Source organism: Erpetoichthys calabaricus, chromosome 17, assembly GCF_900747795.2.
Source record: "Erpetoichthys calabaricus chromosome 17, fErpCal1.3, whole genome shotgun sequence".
In the NCBI taxonomy this organism is placed as follows: Eukaryota; Metazoa; Chordata; class Cladistia; order Polypteriformes; family Polypteridae; genus Erpetoichthys; species Erpetoichthys calabaricus.
This window is the reverse complement of record NC_041410.2, coordinates 14227967-14240303: the sequence shown is the minus strand read 5'-3', so window position 1 is coordinate 14240303 and position 12337 is coordinate 14227967. Positions and strand designations below refer to the sequence as shown.

General features: G+C 38.7%; 1 protein-coding gene across 4 annotated transcripts in view; it reads right to left on the bottom strand.

The window, feature by feature from the left end:
- Positions 1-12337, bottom strand: part of dmxl2 (Dmx-like 2) — a 140037-nt gene that overhangs the window by 115894 nt on the left and 11806 nt on the right. For all 4 annotated transcript variants that reach the window (XM_028823544.2, XM_028823546.2, XM_028823545.2 and 1 more), the window contains exon 2: positions 726-851. In XM_028823544.2, the coding sequence (XP_028679377.1) occupies positions 726-851 (126 nt within the window). The remainder of the gene's footprint in view (positions 1-725; positions 852-12337) is intronic.

The following is a 12337-nucleotide window of genomic DNA, read 5'->3' as shown; positions in this document are numbered from 1 at the left end:
GAGATAACGGACTAATTTTATCGAGATCTCAAGATAACAAACTTTGTTTTCTCGAGATAACAGAATAATTTTATCGAGATCTCGATAAAACAAAAGATCTTGTTTTCTCGAAATTATGAAATAATTGTATTTAACGTTTAATGTTTAGCTTATTGAAGCCAAGTCTTGTTTAAAATGGCTAAAGAGCAGAACTGTATTGATCAGCGCGTCACATTTTTGTTCAATCAAGGGTTCACGCAGGCTCAAATATGTTTATGCCTTAGTTAGAAAATAATGTTAGTGTCTGTCATTTAAGAAGATGGTTAGCAAGGCTTTAGCTGTATAGGCGTCGCAATCTAAATGAGCCTGATGCCAGGGGCAAAGGTTAAGTTTCGTTTTCTCGAGATCGCAATAAAATAATTCCGTTATCTCAAGAAGACGAATTTTCGTTTTCTCGACATCTCGATAAAATTATTCCGTTATCTCAAGAAAAAGTTCGTTTTCTCGAGATCTCGATAAAATTAGTCTGTTATCTTGAGGAGACAATTTTAAAAAATAACGATATTGCACGTCCTCTCTTGTCTTCTGTAATATGCTTTACTGTCCTGCGATATCATTTTCAGTCCCAGGTTTTCTTAGAGTTTGATTTTTGAGTTTTCCATGCCTGACCACTAGGTATAAATGTTAGCAAAACATAAAGAAAAATCAAGTCTTAAACTTTTTATTAAAAGCCTTGAAGTACTTACCCTCCCCAACTGATGGGAACATTCAACACAGCCCACTTGAATATTACCATGTTTAGCACCAGGAATGATCTGAACACATTCAAAATCACTTGCTAATATTACAATATCACATCCTGACCCATATGCCTGCAATGAAAAGAAAGGTTTAATACATTCAGCAGCATAAAGTAATGCATCAATAAAACAGACACATTAAAACTTCACAAAAACTCAATTCCTATGCAGAACAAAGGGAATCCTAACCTCCCCCCTAAACAGATATAATAAAATGACATTTACGGATAAAAACAAAAAGCTTTCAGTAGTATACAATGATTGAATTGCCATGTGAGACATATTAACGTACACTTACATACATAACAGAAATAAGCAAACACCAGTCGACCTGTGTTTATTCACTGAACTGCACAGTAGATGCCTGTCGCGCAGTTCATTTAAATGGAAGTTAAACACATAAAGAATGGTTTAAAGTTTGCTATTGGGAGAATATTCACTTTTATGATTCCTTAAATATGTATGACACAAACAGTTCTAATTAAGATGTTAAGATGTTCATCTACTTGAATATTTTAAGAGTGACTAAAGTGGTTTTTACATAGGCAATACCAGCATGATGTGGAAGTGATTTTAAAGAGTTACAGTAGACTTCAAATCACTAGTCTAACTTGTGACTCTCCATTAGAAAGTTATTTAATATAAAACTTATAATGTACAAAGTTACTAAGGAGCATAAAAAGTGTAAAATGAAATGTTATTATTTTCAAAAATGTAATGGAAAGGATTTTTATGATTGATATTCCTTTTAAGGTAGACCAGGGGTGTCAAACTCCGATCCTGGAGGGCCGCAGTGGATGCAGGTTTTCATTCTAACCATCTCCTCAATTACTGATCAGTTTTTTCTGCTAATTAACTTCTTCTGCCTTTGTTTTAATTGACGTGACTCAGACCCTTTAGTTGTTCCTTTTTCCTTAATTAGCAGCCAAACAATAATGAGACACAAAACAAACCGCCACATGACCAGCTAACCTGTGCCCATCGCACAATATGTGGAAATAAAGAAAGGTGAAGGTCTCAGTAAAACAGAAAATCAACAGTTTTGGAAATGTCTGCTGTGGCAGAATGAAAGCAGCAACAAGCCATGGAATTAAATGACGGGTTTAATTGATAGCAACAATCAGCTTCTCATTAATTGGTTGGAATTTGAATACCCAGTTTAATTGGTCATCTGTCGGCTCGTTTCACATCTCATTTCTGTTTGGCTGTCATTTAATGAAGAAAGGAATCAATTCAGGGAACTGAATCCTTAAAAACAGGGCTAAAGAAAAGAAGTTAATTAGCAGTGAAAACTGGTCATTTATTATGAAAAGGGTTAGAATGAAAACCTGCAGCCACTGCGGCCCTCTAGGCCTGGAGTTCGACACCCCTGAGGCTAGACTCATATACATACAATAATTACAGATCCAACCGATAACTGCGCACTGTAATACACTTGATTTGAGCATTCCTAGTTTTCATCCTCTTTCTCTGTATGTTTATCATTTGTTTGCTCAGAGGTCGATGCGCTTGCTGTTTCCTGAGCAGCTCTTCTTTTCTCCACCCTAGCAGCCCGTTTCTTCTCTTCTTTCATCGGTACCTATCAAGTTAAAACTGATTAAGTTAGTTTTTGTGTTGCAATTACTTAGTATGTTTTTCTTAATTTTTCGCTGAAGCTGGCACATAAGTGTTCAATCTGCCTCAAGAATGATTTAAGATATGAAGAGGTAGGGAAGTGGCCACGAAGGTGGTAGGGAATGAGAACGGTGTACGTACGCATGCGCCGTATGGCCGCCCTGCTGCGTGCTGCCGAGAGTTGATTCTACAATAAAATAAAATAAAAATAAAAAGAGTAATAATGTTACGTAGTATATGTGTACCGAATTTCAGGTCAATAGGTGAAACGGTTTGCGAGCTACAGGTAATTTAAAATCCTGGACAGACAAACGAAGAGCCACGGTAGCGTATTATATAAGAAGATATTTAGAGAGTTTTGTGGCTCAGTATTCAGAGATTAAAATGTTTTAGGTGTTAAGGTCCTGGCTGTCCTCTAGGCTTAATAACACCTGTGACCGCGTGCCGAGACCATGAAAATTGTGACATCATTGGTCACTGATTTCTAGTTGAAAACAATTGATTGCCAATTAAAGGTTCTATGGTTACAAATGGCACACTTATAGTAGGTGATTCTTGGATACAATGAAGTGAATATATTTTTTCTTACAATACTATACATGTTAATGTCTTGGCATAGTCAGGATAAGTCAGGTTATAAAAACAGATGGAAGTAGGTCTATATGAGCTTACTTTATAAATTCATTAAAGATTAATATATGCTTCTGTGGGATATGGCCAGCAATTCATCCCAGTCAATACCCCCAGGCCGCCAGATGGAGCCCTCCCTGTAGCATGGAGGTGCCCCAAAGGCCAGCAGGGAATCCTGGACAATGGAGTTTCTATCTACAACCCTGCTGGATACCGTGGGAGCCACCAGAGGACGCTGCAGGGAGGCTCAAGGACTTGTATGTTCCCTATAACCCGGAAGTACGTCTTAGTCACAGCAACAGAGGGAATGACGTACTTCCAGGATGAAGAAAAGGAGTTTTCACCTGACCCGGAAGTGTTAAGAATCACATGGACTGAGGGATCAGAAACACTTCCAGGTCAAGGACTATAAAAGGATTATGGGAAACCCCAGCAGATCGAGCCGAGTTGGGAGGAAGGGAGACTGAGCTGCTGGGAGGTGTGGAGGATTATTGTGGTTTGTGTATTGTGTTTATTATTAGAGTATTGTGGAGTGGAGGGTGCTTTGTGCACATTATTGTACAAATAAATTAAATATTTGGATTTTTATCTGGTGTCTGATCAGAGGGTTCAAGGGGACAACAGCACCCCTATCTGTCACGGCTTCACATTAAATAGAATATCAAGTTGGCAATAACAGGTGATACACAATACAACCCTATGCTTTCTTATAGTAGATATATTACACAGGCTGTGATGTCACTTGAGGAAAGGCCTATGACACTGGGCCACCACCAACCACAACTGATATTCCATTTAATAATGCACTGAGCCCCAATAAGCTAACTGGCAAAAGTACGTTCAAGTCATATTTTCATTGCAGTGACTCAACCGCAAAAGGGCTGACTGGATAACACTAAAAAAAACCCAGTAGGAAGTGAAAAGTTGTGAGAAGCCCCTGGAGTCAAGGACAGAGTGATGACTGCACTTCCTCAGTTCCATAGGTGGCAGCAGCGATCTGTATATTTTAGATACATTAAAATATGCATCTGATATGCATCAGTATGGACAGATAGGTTAGTCCTGGCTCTGCGGTACTAGGATTCAGGACGGTTAGGGCACTTTGGCCTGACAGTGGCAGTTCTATAGACCATGGTTTCTTAAAATGTGTTTTTGTCCTGACACAATCTTGCTACTTGTATTGTCTTCAAAACCCATTCCTTTTTGAATGCTCAGACTACCGTCGATCTTGGAGAGACCATGTTGGAAAAACACCAATTGTCGGGTGAGGGGATATAATCATGGATGATCTTCGGAACTATGTTGATTGATTATTAAATCCGTGACAACCCACAGCGTCGCTCTTTGCAATCCATCCGCAACCTATTTCCACCGAATACAACAGTAAGTCGTGACTCATAGTTTAAGAAACCCTGCTACAGATAAGTCTAGTCCTTCAAAGTAATTCAGCAGACCATGTCAGAAGACAAAAGCTGGTGAGACCTCCAGTGAATGGGCTTTGGAACACAACAAGCCAGGGTGAAAAGAGGAAAGGAAGCAAAGAGAACAAAGGACTTGAGCAGTAAGGCATCAAGTTAGGCACGCAGGGCTGCCACCCTACACAGCAAACAGGAACGAATCTGTCCAGTGAGACCTAAGAGTGAGTGGGAGATTTTTGTTTTCTATATTACTGTCAGTCTTTAATTATTCAGTTTCCTGATATCACTTATGTTTATTTCTATTACTAATTTCCTTAATGATAATACTCTTTATGGGTTTGGGAACAGATCATTTGTGAAATTATCGTGTATTGCCTATATATCAGTCAGTCAGTCTGTCATTATCCAACCCGCTATATCCTAACACAGGGTCACAGGGGTCTGCTGGAGCCAATCACAGCCAGCACAGGGTGCAAGGCAGGAAACAAACCCCAGGCAGGGCACCAGCCCACCACAGGGCACACACACACCCACACACAAGGGACAATTTAGGATCGCCAATGCACCTAACCCGCATGTCTTTGGACCGTGGGAGGAAACCCTCGCAGACGCGGGGTGAACATGCCTATATATCTTTTATACAAATATACTGAACACACACCCACATATAAAAGAATAATAATTAAAGATGCTAGTGTGCTTTTGTTTGCCGATTACTTTTCTATTACAATAACCTTTATTCCTTTATGTAACAGTTTTACTCGGTAGATAAGTAAGTATGTCTGGCATTACATATGTCAGTTATGGTCTCCAGAGGGTGCTTATTAAGCAAAACTTAAAAGTCACCTATCAGGCAAAACTAAATAATCAGAAAAAGTTTTACTGTGTCAGGTACCTCCATATCAATCAATTACTAAATCCAGAATGTTCTGCATGTGTGCTAGTGTACTACTGCTTGATGCCTTAAGTGTGCACTAAAGTGAACATCAGCGTGGAAGCAATCATTTGTAATAAGTCATCTTGGCTGCTGCCAGCAACGAGCAGAGCTCTGGACACTCGGTCACTGGTCAGTAATAATAACACCTCAAAAATACATTCTGGAAGAAGTGATAGTTTGTTTTCCAAAAAACAGTTGTTACTTCAGGTCCATGGTCCCTTGCTCAGAGTAATTCTTTAGAAGTAACTCCGCAACATGCGACTCTAAAGTCGGCAAGCATTATGCGTGCTAAGGGCTCAACTAGTCAAACTGTAATAAAGGGTCATGGTGGTTCGGTGGTTAGTGCTGCTGCCTCCCAGTTTGATCATTCTGAGCCTCAGTCTCTGAATATAGCGTACACGCTCTCTTCATGTCTGTCTCTCTGGGTTTTCTTCCCACATTCACAAAGATGTGCACTACTGGTCAAAAGTTTTACAGCAAGTCAGGTTTTCCGTTTTTATGGAAATGCACGCAGTTTAAGGTCTTAATCATAGAACACAAACAATGGCAAATGAATAAAGTAAGTAAAGAAATCATTAATTGTACAAAACTTTATTCAAATTTTGATTTATCAAAGTAGCACCTTTTGCTGATATAACAGCCAAACATACACATGGCATTTTTTCTATAAGGGAAATCAAATATTAGTCAGAGAGATGTTCCGAACAGTGTTGCAAGAGTTCCCACAAATGAGTTGCACTTGTAGGTTGCTTTCCTTTCACCATTCACTTCAACTAATTTAAGTGTTTCAGTCTTAAGACTGTGCTGAACAGTCCATGTTCTGAAGAGTACCATCTTGTTCTTTTCTTCTAACATAGGTCTGACTTAGCCTGGAGGGGTGTTTTGGGTCATTGTCTTGGTATAGAATGAACCCCCTGACCTACTAGATGCAGACCAGAAGGCACTGTGTGGTAATGCTGTGGTAATCCTTTTAATTCAGAATGCCAGTTACTCTGTGCCAGTCACCAACCCTACCTCCTGCAAAATAACCCTAGACCATCACACTTCCTCCTCCATTGTTTTGACAATTGGTGTCACACACTGAGGAACCAATACTTCATCAACAGGACAGTGAACAAACACCCTGCACGATGAACTAAAGATTTCAAATTATGATTTATTGGCCCATAAGACTTTCTTCCAGCCTGCAGTCCACAGTCAGAATTTCAAGGCCCTGTTTTGTCCTTTAAGGATTGGCTTTCTTCCTGCCACTCACCCTGTCAACCCTGCAGCACAAAGTCTCCGCTTCACAGTACAAACTGACGCTTGGCTTTTGTCGCACAGTACTGTTAAGCTGTTGTGCTGTGAGGCCCTGTGATCAGGCAAGCTGGTGACCCTCAGAAAGTCGTCTTCTGATTGGCTTGTAACTTTGGCTCTGCCAGATCTCATCCTATTACAGTTTCTTGCAGTTTCCAATTGCCTTTGGACTGTGGAGGACACCACTGGACTCAATAACACTTTGATTTTACTTCGCTAAATGAAAGGCCTACACTTCTAAGAGTAATAATGCTCTGTCTCATTTTATTTGTTAATTGCCATTATCACTAGAACTTATAACTTTCTACAGTGTAATATTGTCCAAGTAGTACTTCAGAGGGTGTACTAACAGTCTGTTCAAACTCTACTTTAAGACAGACAGAGGGTTTTGTTAAGTAATCAACAGAAGTTGGGACACCTGTGCAAATTGTCTGCTTCAACTTACAAGGCTTAATTAACTTAAACTGCTGGAGAACATCTGTCAGTTGTAACCTATTAGTTGTTTCCAGAAGAAGACCCATTTGTAATACAGTAATCCCTCCTCCATCGCGGGGGTTACGTTCCAGAGCCACCCGCGAAATAAGAAAATCCGCGAAGTAGAAACCATATGTTTATATGGTTATTTTTATATTGTCATGCTTGGGTCACAGATTTGCGCAACACAGGAGGTTGTAGAGAGACAGGAACGTTATTCAAACACTGCAAACAAACATTTGTCTCTTTTTCAAAAGTTTAAACTGTGCTCCATGACAAGACAGAGATGACAGTTCCGTCTCACAATTAAAAGAATGCAAAATATTTTCCTCTTCAAAGGAGTGCGCGTCAGGAGCAGAGTCTGTCAGAAAGACAGAGGAAAGCAAACAAATCAATAGGGCTGTTTGCTTTTAAGTATGCGAAGCACCGCGGCACAAAGCTGTTGAAGGCGGCAGCTCACACCCCCTCCGTCAGGAGCAGGGAGAGAGAGAGAGACACAGATAAAAAAATCAATACGTGCCCTTCGTGCTTTTAAGTATGCGAAGCACCGTGCAGCATGTCCTTCAAGAAGCAGCTGCACACAGAAGGTAGCAACGTCCCTATCGTCTAGGTGTGCGAACAGCCCCCCTGCTCACAACCCCCTACGTCAGCGCAAGAGAGAGTGAGAGAGAGAGAGAGAAAGTAAGTTGGGTAGCTTCTCAGCCATCTGCCAATAGCGTCCCTTGTATGAAATCAACTGGGCAAACCAACTGAGGAAGCATGTACCAGAAATTAAAAGACCCATTGTCCGCAGAAACCCGCGAAGCAGCGAAAAATCCGCGATATATATTTAAATATGCTTACATATAAAATCCGCGATGGAGTGAAGCCGCGAAAGGCGAAGCGCGATATAGCGAGGGATCACTGTATTCTGAAATTTCCTTTTTTTCAGGTTTTAATAACCTAAACATCTGGTAGTTTATTGCTTACTTTTTCACCATTTAGGACATCCATTGCATTTCAACTGATTATATTTGAAGAAAAACTGAGGTGTTCAAACGGTAGAGTACAGTACAAGTTTTTATACATATATATACATACATATATACAGTGAGGAACATAAGTATTTGAACACCCTGCTATTTTGCAAGTTCTCCCACTTAGAAATCATGGAGGGGTCTGAAATTCACATTGTAGGTGCATTCCCACTGTGAGAGGCAGAATGTAAAAAAAAAATTCAGGAAATCACATTGTATTGTGTCATCAGGGAAAAGTAGTGTTTGTTCCCAATGAAGAAGCGTATCCACGAGAATTAAAAGATTTGTTGTTTGGTGAAAGTGAAATCCACATACGGGAGTGGCAGAGATGCAAAGTGGCCTCGGGGTTGGCAAGAGAAGCGAGCAGGGGAGAAGCCCCCTAGTATGTATATATATATATATATATATATATATATATATATATATATATATATATATATATATATATATATATACATACATACACAGGGGGTCCTCGGGTTACAACGTCTCAACATATGACGTTTCGAATTTACAACGCTCACTCCCATAAAAACTTAAAAAAATTGAGACGTGAGAAGGAATAAAGATAAGGAATTGTTTTTACACTCATTTTTTTCTGTTACTACAATACATTGTACAGTACAGTATATTTATGTCCTTTTCCTTTTTCTGTGGCTTAGTTGCGTTTTTATGTTAATAATAATAATAATTAATTACATTTATATAGCTCTTTTCTCAGTAGTCAAAGCGCTATCCACACAGGGAGGAACCGGGAAGCGAACCCACAATCTTCCACAGTCTCCTGACTGCAAAGTTTTGCAAATGTTTTAGGATAGTTAAGTGACTTAGGCTAGGGTGTGTTTCGACTTACACCAAAATTTGGGTTACATCACTGTTGTAGGAACGGAACTGTGTCGTAACCCAAGGACCCCATGTATATATATATATATATATATATATATATATATATATATATATATATATATATATATATATATATATATATATATAGCATGGGAAAGGTGCTATATATAAATAAATTAATTATAGGTTATATAGTAAAGCTATTGCCAGGTGTGAGTGAGTGAGCACTCTCTGCTTCAGACAGGCACTTTATCTAGGGCTGGTACCCACAACCCAGATCTGGATAAATAAGTCAGAAAACTGATGCACAATTCTAAACAAAAATAAACACATGATTCACTACCTATGAAAAGGGAAGCGTCTAAGATGTCAACACACTGAAAGTGAATCTATTTAAGTGAAAGTTGACAATTTTTTGATACTGATCTCACTTATAATATCACTGTAACACATACCAGGAGCTGAGGCAAAACGCCATACAATTTTCTATATGTTGCTTATATTAAAAGGCATACTTCAGTAAGACTGAGTTATTATCCTTCTCTGCAGTAAAAACACTTCAACAGCAAAACTCATTTTTCAAGCTTTGTAATTCTACTTTTTTTCCTTGCCATGGTTTCAATAGTTCTTGTAGTCTGAATGACAGTACAATTTCTGCAGCTGAAAACTGTCAAGATTTCCTTTTTACAACTGGAAATATATAAACGGATGATATACCTGTGTGTAACTTTCAATGTGATCTTGTTATTTGGAAATGAGAAATATGTCAGGTTGTACTCTAGCAATTTGCTTCTTACAACTTGTCTTAAAGAAAAAAAAAAGATGCTGCTTTTCCCACTCCTGGTGAGAATGGAACGGAATCACTTAAAAGATGTGGGGCTGCCTTGTTATGACTAAAAAATTAAATATTTTTTCTCTTTTTATCATTTCAAAACAACTGACATAAAAAAATACAGTCTCAATATTCATTTCATACTAAATAACATGGTAAATTACATGAGATTGTTTGACATATTTTGAATTTCCACTAAAAAAGCTTCTTCTTCATCTTTTCCAACTTCTATGTGAGCTTGACAACCTTCTCCATACAGCTTGGTCCTGCATTTCCTCGCCAGTCAAGCCCTTTTCCCAAGTGTTACAAAAACCCTGACAGATCAAAATTAAATTGACCTTTCCGTTTAAAATAAAGAGTATGATTATGAAGCATTTCTTTTTACCTCTGTGGTAATTTATACCTACAGCTACACAATGTTTGCCAAGACAAACCATAAAACATGCTGAAGGCACACAATGCAGCACCTGTTGAACATTACAAAGGCAACTGTCTGCGGTATGATTAATTCATGAGAATCGAAGAGGCAAGGTAACTATAACATATGAATGGGATATTAAAATTAAAATACTACCGAAATAGTTATATTTATACATTAGTACATTTCCACATTTTAATTTTGTTATTGCCACTATATTGTTTAAAATTCTGGTTTATTCTAAGAACAGAAAACCACAAAAGCAAAACACAGCTGACTTTGAAGATAAGGCAAGTTTTGATCTTTCATGTAACTTATTACTGTCACCCAGAGAACAGTCTAACCCAGAGTATAATCCCTCATATACATAAAGTCTTACGAGAATGCTTGCAAATGCTGCATAATAATAAATGCGATTCAAGGGAGGTTATCAAAGTTATGCAAATTTAAGTTATATTTAGAATGCAGTGATTTAAAATGTCAGTTTCATCGAAATTTTTCGGTAATGTATTTCAGACATCTGACAAACTGTCCTTTCAATGTATTGTATTCAATAAAACTGGTGCAGATGATTCCCTAAAATAATATGACTAAAGGTATATATTGTAAATGATGTTTTTACATATTTTTATATATTTTCCATATCGGTCATATCTTTTCCATGAGTAGCTCTTTGCTGGTGGAGCGAGTTGCCCACCTCCAGCCACGCTGCTGAATTTAAGACACGTTTGAAGACTCTATAGTTCTGTGAATATCTGTCTAAATGATAATAGCTTTTATGATAGGTTCTTGTAACCAATGAACGATGAACTACACCTGTGGTGCTCCGTTTATTTTATAGCTCTTCACTTGTGATCATCAATTGTGTAAACTCGTCCTTGAGCACTTGTTTCAAAACAGTCCACCAGCCCGGTGCTTACTCAATTATGTTGACCTCTTTTGTAAGTTGCTTTACATAAAGCATCTGCTAAGTGAGTAAATGTAAATTAATACTTAATTAATTATTTATATTTGATACAGTTGCTACTCTCAAAAAAACTAATCACTCAATTAAAATCTAAACGTTTTAAACAAATGCTGTAGTTAGGAAGCTTTTAACTGACAACTTACATTTGTCATGTTCTACTATATATATTTAGGATCTATAACCTCAGACAGTCAAATGAGACAAATTTAAACCTGAAAAGGAAAATCCCTACTAAATTTTGTATTTCATATTTCAATAATATAATCCACGTCAAGGGTGTCAAACTCAATTTTATTAACGGCCAAAAATAACACTTTATATACAAGACACAGGCCAGAATATCTCAACAACCAACTCCTGCCACATTTTCTTTACAAACAGGGCACACAAGTATCTCTCTGTTCATCATAATTGTATACTCTGTCTTATGCCTGTCTTGAAACTGTCTAATCTCTATCAGTTTTTCTTTTCTTTGACATTTCTGCGGGTTAGGGAAGATACCAGCAGCCATGGAACAGAAATTAACATCGAGTAGAAAATGTGAAGTCGGCTCCAAGCATTTTTTTGCAGCCCTTGGTGAAGTTGTAAATGCCCCTTATCCAGTCCCCACTCACCAAAAAATGATGTTAAAGAAAACTAGATGTTTACTACAGATACAGTGGAACCTCGGTTCACGAACGTCTCGGAACACATACAAATCGGTTTACGACTAAATAGTTCGCCAAACTTCTGCATCTGTTCACGACCACACACTCGGTATACGAACAAGCCAGTTTCCCTTTCGGTTTGTGCGTGCCGATGACTTCTGCCCATGTTCAGTCTCTCCCTGTGCATTCCCTGTGCAGAGAGTGAGAGAGACACACACAGATGCGCGCGAGTGAGACAGCCACACACAGACACGCGCGAGAGACACACACACACAGACGCGCACGTGAGAGAGAGAGACACACATAGACACGCAAGAGAGAGGGACACACAAAGACGTGCGCAAGAAAGAGACAGACACACACACGCGCATGCGCGAGAGAGAGACACACACAGACGCGCAAGAGAGAGGGACACACATAGACGCGCGCGAGAGAGAGACCGACACACACACGCGCATGCGTG